This window comes from Ipomoea triloba, chromosome 15 (genome assembly GCF_003576645.1).
Source record: "Ipomoea triloba cultivar NCNSP0323 chromosome 15, ASM357664v1".
Lineage (NCBI taxonomy): Eukaryota > Viridiplantae > Streptophyta > Magnoliopsida > Solanales > Convolvulaceae > Ipomoea > Ipomoea triloba.
The window spans coordinates 24,102,704-24,120,136 of NC_044930.1; the positions used below are offsets into that span (position 1 = coordinate 24,102,704).

General features: G+C 35.0%; 1 protein-coding gene across 1 annotated transcript; it reads right to left on the reverse strand.

Annotated features, from left to right (window-relative positions):
* Nucleotides 1-2,361: 2,361 nt before the first annotated feature.
* On the reverse strand, nt 2,362-16,183 carry LOC116006302 (calcineurin-binding protein 1). The gene is made up of 19 exons (XM_031246620.1): nt 16,041-16,183; nt 15,863-15,937; nt 13,506-13,625; nt 13,374-13,414; nt 12,673-12,884; nt 10,657-12,485; nt 10,046-10,258; nt 9,190-9,879; nt 8,763-8,998; nt 8,428-8,638; nt 8,146-8,301; nt 7,835-7,992; nt 7,565-7,757; nt 6,938-7,332; nt 5,970-6,150; nt 4,570-4,799; nt 3,755-4,418; nt 3,230-3,299; nt 2,362-3,148 (listed from the first exon to the last, which is right to left on the reverse strand). The coding sequence occupies exons 1-19, from the start codon at nt 16,041-16,043 to the stop codon at nt 2,853-2,855; spliced, it is 5,973 nt and encodes a 1,990-aa protein (XP_031102480.1). The 5' UTR covers nt 16,044-16,183; the 3' UTR covers nt 2,362-2,852.
* Between the last annotated feature and the right edge of the window lie 1,250 nt (nt 16,184-17,433).

Genomic DNA, 17,433 nt, shown 5'->3' on the forward strand with positions numbered 1-17,433 from the left:
ATTTATAATCTTTCAAGTCTTAAAATATTAAAAAAAATTAAATAATTTTTTAAATAAAAAACACACTGTGCTTAAGTGCCGATTAATCGCCGCTTAAGTGAGCGGAATGTTTGAGAACCGTGCCTAACGATTTTTTTAACCATGTTAAAAGTATATTATTTTATACTCCTTCCGTCCCATTTTACTTGTCCTATTTACTATTCATTGGTCAAACCAACTCTTTCTTCATTGCTTATTTTCTTTAGTAATTTTTTATTATTTTTAAATTTAATTTTTTGTGTTTAATAGTACTTTTGATGTAGTTTTTAAATATATAAATTTTATATTAATACTAAACTTAATATTATGAAAAATTGGATTAAAAATAACTTCAGTCAAGCCTCGTTAAACGAACCAGACAACCAAAATGGGACGGAAGGAGTATATATTAAAAGTACACAAATAATGTTCTTTAGTATATTAAACCTTGAGCATGACATATTAATGTGAGAGTTGGGTTTACGCAATTGGCGATTTTTTTAACCATGTTAAAAGTATATTATTTTATATATATTAAAAGTACACAAATAATGTACTTTAGTATATTAAACCTTGAGCATGACATGTTAATGTGAGAGTTGGGTTTACGCAATTGGATTTATATATTATTCACCACTATTATGATTAAATATTTCTTTTTTTTTTTGAGTACTGCAATCTAATCTATACATAGTATAGGCTCAAACAACATGATAATGCCAACATCCTTGATTGGGATGAGAGACCTTCCGTTTGGAATGGTAACAGTGATGCCATCAGACCACAAGGTATTTGGCACTATTATGATTAAATATAATATTTTATATTTTTTATTCTATCCATGTTATTAAGAATCACAATAAGTAGGCATTTGTTTATTTTATATTTTTTATTCTATCCATGTTATTAAGAATCACAATAAGTAGGCATTTGTTTATTTAGCTATTTTTAAATTTGAATGAAAATAAATTTTAGAACTACTTAAATATGAATAAATATTACTCCGTACTTGTACCCATTTGACACTAGTCATGCATGCTCACTTACATAGGCAATTGAGTATTAGGGATGAGAATTATTATTATTATTATTATTATTATTATTATTATTATTATTATTTTGGTTGTTTACAAGAAGAGGGGGAAACCGAAACCAAACAAAAAGAAATTACAAGTTAGCAATCGCCCCATGCACGGGGACTCTCCGGAGGAAACTCACGCCAATTTGGTCTTCATACACCATGGTTTCAAGCGCAGCCAGTAGAACACTCAGAAAGAACAAAACCATGCAGTTTTAATTGAACTTCTTCCGGAAGATAATTGTTAATGAATGAGCTCCCACTTCCAGCCATGCCCCTCATCCCACATATCATGGACCTTTACGTACAGTTCTGGGAGACTCAATGCCGAATGTAAGAGCTTACATAAAGGTTCGGGTGTGAGCGACTTGTCCATCCAAAAATTAGTTTGTTTTCCACTTCGAACCACTTTGGTCAAACCAGCCTCCACAATAGGATTGGCTGCCATAATATGCCTCTCCAGTAACTCTTCCTCCATCAATACACCTGAGATTTGGCATAGCTAATGAGCATCGCAATAACGTTCAAGGCTATCCCAGATGATCGCCACCTGATGATCAATAGTAGCTTCGGAAAATAGAACCACATCATCTGCGAAACAAAGGTGTGAAAGGGGAGGACTGCAGGCCGCCAACCTAATCCCTTTCCATTCGTCGTCCAACACTTTGTGAGAAATCGTCTGACTAAGCTTTTCCATACAAAGAACAAAAATGGCCGGAACCCGATGAGAATTTCTTTACTCATTTCGAACTCAATTATTAACTATCCAAATTCACCCTATTCTTCAAGAGGTCAAGTAAGCAATATTATTTATTCATTGCCATCCATAAATATTATTTTCATTGTTTAAATTAAATCTAAAAAAATAACAATCAAAATTTTGAATATTTGAATCAATCTAGTCCAATGCATATCATACATGACCGTACCACTCGATATTATGAAAAATAGATGTTGATAAACTCTATTTTTCGATCATTTTTTTATTAAAAAAATTATGAAAATGAAATAAAAATGGGACACAAAAAGATGCACTAAACAGTTAGTTTCACCAATTGGATTGTTGGTTGTTTTTTAGTTGAAACAGAGCTCTCCTTAAATTAGGGTTATTGGTCTTAATAATGATAAAGAACTTAAGGCTAGAATGGAGTAACTGTTTTGACAAGAATGGTCTCAAATTAACCAAATCCTTAACCTCTAATTAGTAAAAAGGACAAAATAAACACAACACTAATTACAACTTAAGGACAAGGGGACACAAACAATAAATGAAGGCAAATCCTACAGTTACTTTATACTTCAATTTAAGAACGAAAATTACAATTTTTCCTAAATCTTTGTACGTCAAAACACTAAGTAAATGTGGAAATACACGTATGAGTAACTTCTACTCTAAACTGATGGATATCATAAGGGGAGTGATAGATTCCAACTCAAATCAACTACTTAAAAAGAAGTATAATCCCAAAACCCATATTTTTGATTGTTTGATACTACTATGCTACAATATTCTTTTCCCCATCCCACCCGTTACAACCCCTATACACAACACAATTTTGGTATGAAGGCAAGAAAAGACTCTTTTTTTTCCTAACAGAAGATTATAAGTACAACCAGGCTGAGAAGTGGGGAGAGGGTGCTCTTTAACTAGGCTGAGATGAGGCATAATATGCCAAATAGCCACCCCACTGCTATATTTTGCATATTATTGTATCTCACATTTTGCATGAATTTAAGTAAGGATGTCTAACAGGATCTATGGGTTCTTATCAGTTGATGTTATATTTGGGTCTTTAGCACCTGCAGCTTCAGGCAAACATGAAGTCGACACATTGCGAGAATCTCCTCTTTGAGAAGCAGAAGTGCATGCAACATCAGATGGTGTCCCAGCTGGTTCAGGCACCGGAGTACAAGCAGCAGCAGCAGCCTCTCTGTTCTCAACCTCGGGTGAAGTCATGGATATTTTGTGTGCAGAGTCGGGTTCAGTTGATGAAGCAGACACTATAGTAGATAACGGAGAAGCCTCCCGCTCACTACAATCTTTTCCGCCACCTACAATTCAATCGTGGCATTAATAGACAGTAAGAGCTGGCAGTGTGTATTCAAAACAAATATCGGAAGTATGCAAATGACCTGAGTGAGAAGCCGGGGTCGGTGGTGTAGTTGAAGCCAAAGGACTTCCCGTTCCCTTTCTCATCCTCGACTGCAACGAGAACAACATGAATATTAGTATGTTCTCAAACTGTAGTTATGTAACTGTCTGTGTTTTGTGCTGCTCAACGCCTTATCTACTGAATATATCTTTTTGAAAATTTTTTAATTCGGCCGTAGCACGTACTTTAACTTCCTATCTTTATAAAGTAACACACTTAAGCTTTTAACATCCCTTGATAAATCCATGCACAACAGACAATATATAAAACCAGAAAGGTCAGGATACTTTGCCAACCAAAGGGGCCAAAACTCAAAAGAACAAAACTAAGACACAAGCAAAAGAAAGGTGAATTTCAGCAAAGATGGCACGTAATGGATTTTAAACAAGATATGGCATAAGAAAAAATGGGAAACATATTGATGAAATTTGCACCTCCATTTTCTGCATGCATCAGTCACTCGAGCACAATAAGAGAACAGTTCAGTTGGCATAGGATTACGTACCTTTGAAATTTCTTCACAGTACTTGATCACAGCAGAGATACTTGTGCAATGACCATGGAGAAGTGTGTAGGCCCACAAAAGAAGTTTCCGGGAAGTATTCATATCAAGTATATCAACCACATCTATGCCAGGTTGAATATACGTTTCTGCTGCCAACTGAAGTGGCACTGCATAAAGGGTTATACCAGATGGCAAAAATGCACACGAGGTGTCCTTGTAGAAATTGTAAGAAGACTTGAGTAGCAAAGAAGCAGTCTCCAAATCTTCGTCTGCGGCTCTCTTGATTATTACATTCTTGATCTTAGACAATGAAGCATTCCATTTGTTTTCAAGATTCTTCATATGATCTGGGTTCTCAGAAGATGAACTCCATAGCTCATCTGATTGCAGATCAACACACACCATATGTGAGATTTCCAATCCATTACCTGATTGATTGGCAGCTTGAATTTCACTTGGAAGTCTTGAATGTAGTGGCGTTATCAATGCCATGCTAATTACAAGAGATTGACACCAAGCAATAGAAATATACTTGTAAACTTTTGCAAAGTTACTATTGGACAACTTTGGATTCTTTAAACGCTTCCGTATCTTTTCATGCATTGCTTCGAGTGTCTCAACCTTGAGATTTTGCTCCAATAATTGGATATACTGATAAAGATATCTGCACCAAACAATTTAGATGCTATTATAAATAAGAGAAACTTCTTTCACATGGCTTAAAAGTGAATTAGAAACAAAAAAAAGACGGATAGTAAAATGCTATAACACGCATATAGCTAGTTATTATGAAGAAGAATTCACTAATGACTTGCCCGAATAAGCTGCTTTCTGACAATTCTGGGCTCTTAATTTCTGACAAGCTAGAAATATCAGACCATAAGCCAGTCTGTTCCAAGAACAGAGAGAACATTTTCTCCAGAAGATGTTCTAAAGAATTGCCAGTAGTATCAGAGCCAGCAATAGTTTGGTGTAGAGATGAAATTATCGCCATTACATATCGCCCAAGAGCAACTGGGATGAGATCTTCAAGGCATAGAGAGAACTGAAAAACACAACACATCAGAATGTCAGATAAACCTCCTCTTAAGTGGAGAATGAAACATAGAAAGCAAGTACAACTAAGTCATTTGAACTTTGAAGCATGTTAATAGTGTTGGGACAAGGAACCAGTGTTGCAGCCTAAATTCTATTTTTGGATTATCTCATATCATCTAGAAAGTAAGATTAAACCCATGAATTTCCAAGGACCAATTTCCAGGCTCTGCACTGATCATCTACAGGAAAAAAGATATTAGACATATACAATGGAAGTACATTTTTCTCCAACTTTCCATGGGTTTGAAAGCTTCTTTTGGAAGCACTAGACACAGAATTCAAAAACAGATGACCATGAATCACTAAGCTATTATCTCAGAAAAACTAACAATGCCAGTGCCAGTAACAAATATGCAGTAATTAACGTTAGATCTGACAAATATATGAAGTAAGAACAACTATTTTCATTCTCTCCTTTTTAATTAGCAAGATAGTTATAACAAACATCAAACCGATATGTGCAAAAGGGCTGATATTTAAGAGTCCTATTAAAAATCCATCATCTTTAAAGTTTTATCAGCAGGTTTGCTTTCTTCAAGAGCAGAAGCCATGGACTGCTAGAGAGAGATGGTATAAGTAACAAATTAAGTACATAGAGGTGCAGATTCACTAATCTGCTATTGTACATCTAGGATGACACTGCTTAGTCCTGGATAAATGTTCTCTTTATTGGGGGCGATGGGAAAAAGAACGTCAGAGTTTGAAATATCCTAAGAAATGGAAGAAAAAGGAAAAAGTGACTGCAATAAATTAATTGAAGCAATCTTGTGGCTATTGAATGTCTAGAAAGTGCATTATGATTAAATCTCATAACTTGCTAAAAAACCTGTAATACTCTGTATGCAGTTTGCAGTAATATTAGTGTGCCTCTGTCTACTTCAATAATGTGTTCATTATGACTTCCAATATTTTCTTCGCTCTGTTTAGATATGTTCCAGGGGGTACGGTTGTTGTATGTGTACACCTTGTGCATAGCTAAGGGGACAAGTATGTAATTTTTATTTAAAATTCATCTACCCCCAAAAGAAGAAGAGAAGATCACCCCTGGCCTGGGTGTCAATATTATGAATTTAGAAGCTAAATAATGAAAAATCAAGCTAATTCAGAAGTTTAGTACCCTTTTATCTGTCCGAATAGAAATATAAGCCCGATCAAAGGTGGAGACATCTCTTGTCTCCTCCAGCAACCTCAAATAGAACAAGATGTACTTCCGAATGCAAGTAATAAACTTCCTTGAACTTTCAGCAAGGTTAACTTCCAGGGCTCTCCTGTTCCCTGAAACACCTGAAGTTTTGCGCCTGGCATAAAATTTTAAGATAATGAGTGTCTTGGTAATTGGTATAGCGGAAGATATGTCATCAATATTTGAACTACATAGAAAATTAATACCTAGTGGGGACAAAACCCTGACCTAATTGTATCTCTCTACTTGACTTCAAATCACATTAATTTGCAAAGAAAGTTAAAATTGTTATCTTTTGGGCTGGTACAGTTAAGGACAGCCCTCTCCTGTTACAGTAATTTCAGACTACTCTCCACATTAACTCTACTAAACACTTTGCCTTAGTCTCGAAACACGGTGTAAGCCAATTAGTAATTCAGTAAACTATGGATCTTTGCTCACATAGCTATGCAAGCTTCAATGAACATTACTCAAAATTCTGATGAACATTTACTTCAAAAGCAACAAGCATAATAATGATAAAAATTTAGATTAAAGGCAATGAACATTCAGCATGAAGCCCACCAGGACTCCTATAATTTGCCCTTTTATGCACTTGACCTTTGAGTTCTATAGTTTGAAAAGTTCATAAACATTGCAAAACCAAGTGTTGTGCAGGCTTCCATATTCAACACATGTTAAAAACTACTCCCTCTGTCTATTAAATTGTCCTCCTAACTATATTGGAATGCCTAACAAAAATTATCCCACTCAATAAATTCATAACTTCATTTGTCATTACCCAAAATACCCTCTAAATAAAAGTTTAAAATAATAGATGAATGAAAGAGAAAATTTCTGATCTTTAAGCTATTAAAGAAGATGATGAACAAGAGAGCATGCAAAAAAGTGTTAATACATGCCTTCCTTTCTTGACCATACTGTCGATCTCCCACATGTTTATTGTAAAGGATGAACGGTGTGATTTAAAGCAGAAGGAAAGCTCCTCCTTTGCCCTCTCCAGATCACCGTCCCCATTTCTTCGGTACAGTCCTTTAGCAAGCATATATCTAGCCTTATGAAAATGTTTAAGGTCCCCTTCAACACAAACTTCCAGAGCTGAAAGGCAATCACTGTAAAGCATATGCCAAACCTCTTCAAGTTTGTGTAAATCCACTTGTCTGTTATTCTCGAAGCAAGCATTTGAGCTGCTATCCTCTGTAGACAAAGATGGCTCGGGTATTTTAGGGCTTACTTTATGAAGGATATCCATTACAGCTTCCCTTGTTGATTGATTGTAAGAATATGTTGCAACAACCTGAAATACAACCAGGCATTAATTATATCAACAAAAATATATGGGCATCCAGTAGAGAGAAAAACCGTCCCTAATCAGAATGGTAAAAGCAAATTCACTAAACCTCATCCGAGAACTAATTCTCGGCATGTCATATTCATTGTGTAGTAACATGTCTATTAGATATTAAGAATTAAAGAAGATGATAAGAATGACCAACTGAGGAAATAGGAATAGGTTGTAGAAAAAGAACCTTTAAAGCCTCTTCATTTTGTTTCTCGCATGTGCAAAGTAACTTCAACCGTGAAGCATGCATCCTGTAGAATGGATCTACAGCTGAAGGGTTCAAAGCCATAGCCTTAGCATAGTATGAGAATGATGTGTTATGTGAGTACCCAAGCTTCTCAGAAAGTTTTCCCAGGTAAAATGCATGAGACCAATCTTCCCTGAAGTTCACAGGCAAGGTTACCATTTTGATCAAGAAATAATTGAAAGAACTTGCAATGAAAGTAAAAGAACATACTTGTGTGCAAAGGCCTTCTGGAAATGCCTCATTGAGTTTTGACAGAACATCATCCAAGCTGCATCTTTGGATGGTACAACAGATCTTTGATCATAAAAGGGTACAACATTCTGAAGACCATCATAGTACACTAATGCTAATAATTCATGTATCTCAGCCTGAAATCAGACAAAGAGTCATTTTTAATAGATGTGTGTATGCAAGATAAGCCAACCCAGAGATGATATGACAGAAGATACGAGTAGTTTTCTACCCTTGTAAATTTGTAATACCATCCAAGACATTTGTAAAATTAAATGGGAGAACTAAACCTGTTGAACTGCTGTCCTCGCTAGAGCTAAGGTCATCAATAAGCACCGCCTGCTCCTCCTTCGGCTTGCCTCAACTCTCTCAGGAAGTGTAGCATTCTTCCTCCATCCCAAAACATTTATCTGCTTACTGCCATCATTAAGCAGCAAGTCCACCTCCTGCATGGAAAAATAAGTCTTTGATCAATGAAGACATCAAGAAGTGTCAATTCACAATCCTTTCCCTCTTAATAAAGAGTTCCTTCAACTTTGCAGCATCTCCATTGATGGAGAGAAAATATTTACCTCATCATAAATGTTTCCAAGCCGCTGCCAGCTCTCCAAGCGGAATGGATTGTATAGTAAATCATATTTGAAAAGATTTGCACTTTGCTGAACAAAGTCCTCCCCGTCTTTAGTAAGAACAAAGCCAGCCCATTTATCAGTTGCACTCAGTTCCTCAGATAGAGCAAGGAGATAATACAAATTGCTATAAACTTCAAGGTATGGCTCAGAGCTGCAAACAAGATTTAGCATATTGTACAGTCCATTCCTGATTTAGCAATTTGCACAGTACATTCCTGACTCATAATGAATATTGCATACATAATTTCAAAGTCAACCTACTTAAGTATATTTACCTATGTATTGATGACTCTTTCTGTTGTATGAGGCCTCCAGGGTCTGAAAATATTATACCCGTCATGGTATCAAGAAAGTCATCAGATCCTGCTTCCTCTGATAGTTTGTCTTCACACAAATCAGGATTGTCTAAGAATCTATCAATTGCATTTCCAGCTAAAATATCCTCAGGTGGTTTTGTGAAGTGTTTGCGAATAGCTCTTAGTACTCTCCGAAGTTTAGCCAGTCCAGTTTTCTGATTGACACCCAAAATTAAAATGACTAAGAATTACAATTTTCATGCAGAAGACCTGGAAAAATTACTACATAACATAATTGATGATTTGAATACTACGGAGTACTAATTAGTTTGTTTGTTGTCATTCCCATAGACGGTGAGGTTAAAAGGAGACAGTCTAGAAGATGGAGAAGAGAAGAGATACTCACAGAACAAGCTTTAGCATAGGGAAGTAGGTATTGGAAAACATCAGCACACTGTTCCTTTGTCTGATAATCACATCGGCTTCTGTTCTTGTGGATGGCTAAATCATCTTCATAAGATGAATCAGACCTTAGATTCAGACCATACAAACAGTAAAAACACTGGTCCAATGCATTGTCAATCCCAATTTCAAGATCCTCCCTTTCATCCTCAGTTAGTTCATTTTCACATTCAACAGCATGATTTTCTTTCTTTAATCTAGGATCATCACCAACATTTTTGTCAGTAGCAACTTCTATTTTCTCATTTTCAGAACCTTTATCAGGGGAAGTGTTCTCTGAGTGCATACTTTGAACAATATTTTCGTCTGAAGCTTTGGCTTCATCTGTTTCTGCCTGTGGTACTTCCACATTCAGCACATCTAATTTCGATTCATTCACTGAGCTGTCAGCATGGTTACCCTGAGAGAGCTGGTCAGACCTCTTAACATGATTATCATGGGAAGGCTGTTGATCAAGATGCATTTCAGATTCCTTGCAGGGAGAGAGAGAAGTAGACTTAAGCTTCATATCCAAGGCCAATAGGTGCTTTATTGCAAACTTTAAAAATGTTCCTTCTTCCTCTTCCCCATCCCCACGTGCACAGCAGAGACCAAACTCAGCAAGCATGTCATGGACTGCTACAATCAACTCTGTCTGGTATATGCAGTTTAAAGGAGTTACTTATGAATGGGGAACTTTGAGATAAGAACAGAACTAGAAATTTAGGAGACAAATATTCATGATAAGTAAACTTGAACACTACTACCAGAATACTGAAATGTAAAGATCCATATCATCCATAGTAAGAGACGTGTCCCACCTGAGATTTAATAGGCACATTGGCAATTAAGTGTTGAAGTTTACAGAAAGCAATGGCCGCATCAATAAAGTAGCATCGATCTCTTGGTTCACTTTGATCTGAGTTTTCCATTACAGAGGATCTTTGACATAAATATGAATTTGCAATTTTGCACATAAGTTTTAGCAGCAGGGACTGAATATCGACAAGAATAGTTGTCTGAACAAGAACATTCTGCAAGGAAAAATGTGTCATGATCCAGAATACAAAGCAGCTCAACTAGTTTTCTCAAAGAGACATGAAAATAATAGTGTATACTAATCTGCAGGCAATATAATATGCTTAAATCTCTAGCTTTCTAGAAGGATTTTCCAGTAACAATGACTACAGGTACTAAACTATTGACATTAAAAATCCAATGAAGACCAGGTCACAGTTACTGCAGTTATAAAAGTTTATAGGTCAAGCTGAGAATGACTGTGAAATTGAATCCATGACTGCACTGCTTCCAACCAGTCTTAAACCACAGTACCAATCTAAATATTGTTCAAGTATTATTATTGGAACAAGCAAAAAAGCCTATCCATCTACTAAAACAAAAATGAGCCAAATTATAAGAATGAAGAACATACAGAATTTCCAGACATGATGCTCTTTATCCTTGAGATACATTCGGAAATTGCCTTCACTTCTTCAGCAAACATATGGCACTGTAGGTTGTTTGGACTTTCTTTTGATTCTGTTTCACTAACAGAGAGATTCATCTTATGGGAATCAAGACTGTCTTCCCCACCAGCTGAAGCAACAAGTATCTGTAGTTTCCTTCGATGACAACTCAGGTAGACATCGATATCCATAGGTTCTGCCTGTTGGCATGCCTTGAGTAGAACATTTAATGCAGATAGTTCAACTGAAGTACACTCTCCACCTCCTTGATTGGCAGTGTATAATGCACCAAGATGAGCGTCTTTCGAGGAAAATAAAAGAGGAGCAAGTATTTCTACACATTCAGAGTACATGTTTTCATCAATCGTCTTATTAATAGTATCCTTCAAAAGAAATTCAACCTCCAATAAGTGAATTTCATGTAGAACTCCATCTACGGTTAGCTTTCTAATGCTTTTGCAGTGGGGTAAGCAAACTGGCTGAGAGCCATTCTTATTTACCTCATTTGTCAACAATGCAAATGAAATGGAGAATTCTTTTCGAGCTTTTTCTTTGTCACCATCCAGTTTCGATAACTGTCCACTTAACCAAAAATAACGAACCCAAAAGGGATAATTGTCCTTCAAAAGAGTACTGCTAGAACAGTTGCTCGGAAAACCATCTGCAGCAGAAAAGTTTTCATTTCCATCCACACTATTAAGTTGGAATGGGTAATCCAATGCAACAGATTCAATTATTTTACATAGGTTATATGTTGTCTCTGATATAAAGCCTGCTGTTGTTGATGTGTCATGAGAGCACAACACAACATCATAATATAACTCAGCAAGAAAAAGATAACATTCCGGAGTTCTTTCCTGACCCCAATGCCTTGTCAACTTCTCTAAGTCCAAAAATCTAGAAATGCCATCCTGATGCAAAATGCCTCTGGCAGCAACCTCTTCTAAAAGCAAGTGCCCTAAATGATAAGCACCACAATTTCTACCAGTTTTCTGGATGAATTTCATAACATCATTATACTCAAAATAAAGTGATTCATCTACAGTCTTACTTTGGTAGGAACAACTATTTTCACCCTTATAATCTCTAATTCCAGTTTCATTAACAACAAAAGGTTGTAGGAACTTCGTTACAACTTTAGCCAGATCCTTATTGGCCACAAAATCTAATTCTTCTTTACCTGGCTTTCGACTCCTGAGCCGTTCAAGGCGGCTACTTCGCCTCTCTTGAGGTTGTTCCCCACAACTGACTGTTTCCTTTTCTCTTGAAACAATACCTTTATCAGAGCTGCAATCACCACTGAAATTGCTTTCACTGCATTGAGAGAAAATAGGTTCTTTACTTTCTACTGAATCTACACTCTTTTGTGACATTTGAGGTAGCTGTATACTAATCCTAGTGTCACCTGGCCTATAATTTCCTGTTCCAAGTTCAGAAGAACATTCAGCCAATGGACGTAATATTTTGAGGAGTTCGTCAGCAAGGGCTGTGAAGGTAACTTCTGGAAGGTGAAACTCCATACATTGCTTCAACTTTTTAGTTGAAACATCATCATCTGGGTCACTTTCTGTTGTTTTTCTCTTCTCCGGAAATTTCAGTCGGATATGTTTTGGTTCCAGCTTATCTATGCCTCTCGGAGAGAATGGAATTGGTTCAGACTCTTGAATGGTGTTTTTAACATGCAAAGCACGAGAATGAGATGGCCAATGCCTTAAAATTAGTTCTGCAACAGAAAGGCAGGCAACCTCATCACCAATAGCAACAAGAACTTCCATGAGCTTTTCCATACAATTCCCTGCAATTTGTTCCAGAAAGAGTTCAGTAAAAAATAATATTCTTTTAACATCCAAAGAGTGCCATTACATGGTTAGAAAATAATTCAACTAGTCAACTAGAATGGTGTTCTTAATAGAATAGAATAATAATTAGTGGTACAGCACAGTAAACTCAAGAGATTCCAAGAAATGAATAAATGTGCATACAATTATTGGGACTGCAATATAATCCTTGTTCAAATGCCCAACGTGAAATGCTCAATAACCCCATTGAGCATGACAGGGTTCCCAGCTGGTTCCAGAGTACAGAATCTTTTGTATCAATCTCAACAGCTTGAAGATAGCATTGTAAAGCATTTTCATAATAGGCAGAACCTTGTTGAAGAAAAACAGCAGCAAGATTCTTCAGTGCCAAAAATCTGCAGAAAAGCTAAATAAGTGCTGGGTAATAATAACCAAGAACTTTTATCTTAGAATACCTACCCACTCCCTTCCCCTTCCCCTTCCCCTTCTCCCCACCAAAAAAATAAATAAATAAATAAAATAAAACAGAGATTATTGTATACCGTACATGCATAATGCACTGATATCTCTAGCTTACAACATTAGAACCAGCTTTACATATCAAGAAACAATGAAGAACAAATTTTGAGTATTTCAGCATTACAATGTGTTATCACAATGTGCATAAGAGCAATTTTTGAGTAACATTCTAAAATGCTCAAATTCAAAAAAATCTTTTCCTCAATTGATGCCCCCAGACAAAATCTACTTTGTAACTGAACTAGTAATGCCTCCGAACCAAAATTTATTTTGTAATTGAACTAGATAAATATTAAATTAAATAACATGGATAAGTCAATAACAGAACATGAGCCTATTTTGAGAAGGAGATGCCAGTTCCATACCTAAGCTGTAAAAGGTGGCCATCAGTAGAACTACTATCCACCTAGAAAGAGAGGGGGGGAATCAAAATATCATAAGTACTGGGAAATATAGAAATTCATAGGCATGAAAGAAAACAAATAATGTTACAATACCTTGGCATTTCCAATCAAGGGATCTTTCAAGACAGCCTCTAGAAGTTCACGGGCCTTTTCATATTCTTTAGCTTGTAATTTCAGAAGTCCTTCATGATAAGTTTGTGAAAGATGAAATTCCTGAGACAACCAATGAATGAATCAAATAAGTTGTCTTTATTCAAAAACCACATGCAAAACAGAGAACTAATATAGCTCTATACTGTCTGAATAAAAGAATAGATCAATTTTAAAGACTGACCTCCAAATAACAGTAACATGGAAATAATAAAAAAGGTAATGTTTATTTTCACTCTGATACTCTTAACAGTTAGCACCTTATTGAAATATTTCATAATTTTTAGCACAATAACTCCCAAAAACAGTAGCATTTAAAAACTTGCACTCACTAAATATGAAAACTCTAATTTTCATCATAATCTTTCTGATCTTGCCTACTTTTCCCTCAGAATCTTTTGTTTCTTTATTATTCCAGAAAATTAATGTCCCCTTTTCGATAAAGGTCATCATCATATATTATTTGGTAATTAAAAGACTAAACACTACGCTGTAAGTCACTCTTTCACATGTGGGTATTGTTGCCTGAACCATAGTGAGAATCTTGATTCATGAGAAGCTGTCTTTGCATTGCATGATTAAGATAGTTGTGGAAGTAAAGGTTTGTGAGTGGAGAAAACTATAGAACTCTTTTATATGACATCCTATGGACCTCCTTTTGCTCACTAAGGGAGAAAATCTGGAGCAAACAATCTGGTACAAATGTGAAATTTTGCAAGTATTTAGCCTATCAGGTCACAGAATAACATAAGCATTTTCCAAATCCTGGCATTTTTGTTGTGTCTTCTATTGGATAGAATGACTTGGTGTCTAGTTATAAATCGCCTTCCTTTCATTCTTTCATTTCTATTGTTAGATTATAAAAAATAAAAATAAAATAACTTTATCAAAAGCTTTCTCATAATGCAAAGCAATGGATAAAAGGACAGACAACCCTAGTACACAAGAGTCGGGACCTTCATACATATGCATAAAACATATTTTATGTTCTAAAACTAATTGATTGTCTTCTCAATGTCTTCAGCATTGCTAGTTTTCCACAGGTTGCCTACTTAGTAACTGGAGAGTTCTCCTAGCTCTTTGCAAAACTAGAAAATAGAGTTTTCTATTCAAATTGAACCTTTTTCTAAATTAGAAAATAGGAAGTGTTTATAAACTCCATTTACAACTTAACAAAGGAATTTAAATAACACTAAAAATATGTTTTCCCAATTTTTCCAAATACAAAAACATGCATGAGCCTTCTATCATGATTACCAACTCCACCGAACTTACCTACTCCACCCCACCTACCTATTCCTCCACTGCCACCTGCCTAATACCACCAACACTACCATTATTATCCTCTATCACTCATATTGGTACATTTATATGAATAAAACAATTAGATTTTGAATAACTTCATCATATTTTTTTAAAGTGGGAAAAAATTGAATTTGAACATGTTTTCTAGTTTTCCAATGGAAAACAGAACTAGGAAACTTTTAGAAAAAGGGAGATGGATAATGGAAAACATTCTTTTGCAACTAAACATATAGTGGTTTCCAAATTCCATTGTTAAGGTGAAAAATAGCATTTTCCATTTTATATTTTCCAATTCAGAAAACAAATTATTTTGCACATGAAACTTTGTTATTTGGGCACACCCAGAAATCAAGAGAGGCAGATTAAGAGGGGTAAAAATTGATCTTTTGACAATCATCAAAATGGACTTTGCCCCATCTAAATTCACTTTTTTGGCACCTTACCACCTTAATCTTCTTTTTAGTCACTTAAACCCCCACCCTTTCAACAATCTCATCTATTTTTTGGCAATAGAGAAGGAGCAACTCTAAGAAAGTACTCCATTGCTTTTCGTAGCATAATTCAACAAAAAAAAAAACAAAAATTTAGAAAACTCCAAATAGATTTAAGGATGTGATTACAAAACTACTTGAATGGACCCAAGTCAGCTCTCCCTGTGATGATCAATCTTTTGTAATATGATTCCAAGGAACTGCTTTTGTCATTGCATTTTTTAATTTAATAAATGATGCATTTAAAATTAGTAAAGCTCAGGAAAGGATTTTGCACATGATTCAATCATTGAAAACAAAAATACAATCTAGGTATGTTAACAGACAGTTTTAGCATAAACTACAAACACCTCTAAAGAGAGATATTACAAATTTCACATTAAGCTTAGAAAAAGAAAAAAAAAAAAACTTTAATACAAAAATTCGAAGCACTTCGACATTCATATATATTCACATAATAAAAATATATGAAGCAATTATGTAGAAAAGAGTAACATAATTTGCCTGGGCTTCTTTTGTTGGAGCTAGGGGTTCCCATTTGGTTCGAGAATCGGTATCATTTATCGCTGAGATGGAGAACTGAAAACCCAAACAAAGAAAAAATAAGCAGATAAAAACCACATTATACTGAAGATATTTCACTGAAATGGAATCACAAGCACGATTACTCGCCGCAACTCACCATCCTTCCAGAATTCTTACGACTAACGTTGAGTTGAACCGTTCTAGTCGGTTTCTCTATGATTTCTTCTCCATTCTGAAGATTTTTAGCGGGGTTTAGAAGCTCGAGACGTAATTCTCGATTCTGAAGTTTTTAGCCTCTTTGTTTTTATTTTTAAATAACAGGAGGTATTGCCCAGAATTTTTATGAAATTATATGACAAAAGATTGCCCTACCGTAAAGTTTTTTTTTTTTTTTTAATCCTAACGATTAAAGGACTAGGAAGTTAAACTAGTCTGGTAAGAAATCAAACTTCTAATAAAATCTTATAACTATCAAATAAGTTATAGGTTGATTGTTGTCCTCAATTATATGACCGCTTCCCGTTTAACAAAAATTACATATAATTTCATTAAATTTATGATGTCAATGTTAGTAATAGACGGGATAGATGAAAAATTATAAATTAGTAAGTTATTATTGATAAATATATAAATAAAACAAATATGACATCTATAACTAAGTCAATTAAATTGTGGGCTAATCAGAATAATTCATCCAATTACTAAAAATGATTTCAAAACTCAATTAGTGAATATCCAAATACTAAAACCTATTGAGTTCGTGTTCACATCTAGAGATTGTTTAGTATTTTACCACCAATTAATTAACATGTGTTAGCATTATGATACACTCGCGTTGCAAATGTATCTATAGTTTTTTGTTTTTTTTTCGAGTTAAGAACCAAAAACGAGAAAAATAGAGAAGATCGAGAAAGTCGAGAACAATTTTTTATGCCATCAACTCATTATCACAATGCGTTAAAAATGATGCACCACCAATGAATAAGGCTAAAACGCATGAACTACAACCACTAATTCACCACATAGTTTGTGTTTTAAAGTACTAGTTTTAGGCTATAAAGTATTAGGTTGAATGGTTAAAGTGTTGAGTATTTATTTGTGTTTTAAAGTACTAGTTTTAGGCTATAAAGTATTAAGTTTAATGATTTAAGTGTTGAGTATTCATTTGTGTTTAAAAGTAGTATATTTGTGCTATTTAGTATTGTGTTTGATTGTTAAGGTGATAGAGACGTTGAGATCCCTCAGGATTGAGTGAAGAAGTAGGAAGCTTGAGAGGTCGAGCTCTGATTTTTCTTGATATACTATAAATCTTTTTAAGTTAAATTGTGTGATTTCATTATCGAGGATTGTTTTGATTTTTGTTATCAAAATGTTCAATTTTGATTCATAATACGTTCTGGTTGATGCTTATAGAAAAATGTGTTTTTCATTATACTCTGTATTCAACAAGCTCCATATCTTCTTAGTCTAATTTTGTGTTCAATTAAAACATGCCTTGTTTGTGTTGCATTGAATTGAATTGGCAATATTGATCAAGATGATTCCCATTA

Excerpts from the sequence above, each read along its gene's own strand:
- LOC116006302 (XM_031246620.1), bottom strand. Across the intron at positions 13,415-13,505 it reads CCTTGATTGGAAATGCCAAG|GTGGATAGTAGTTCTACTGA; the intron begins GTATTGTAACAT and ends CTCTCTTTCTAG. Across the intron at positions 6,151-6,937 it reads AGTATGGTCAAGAAAGGAAG|GCGCAAAACTTCAGGTGTTT; the intron begins GCATGTATTAAC and ends ATTTTATGCCAG.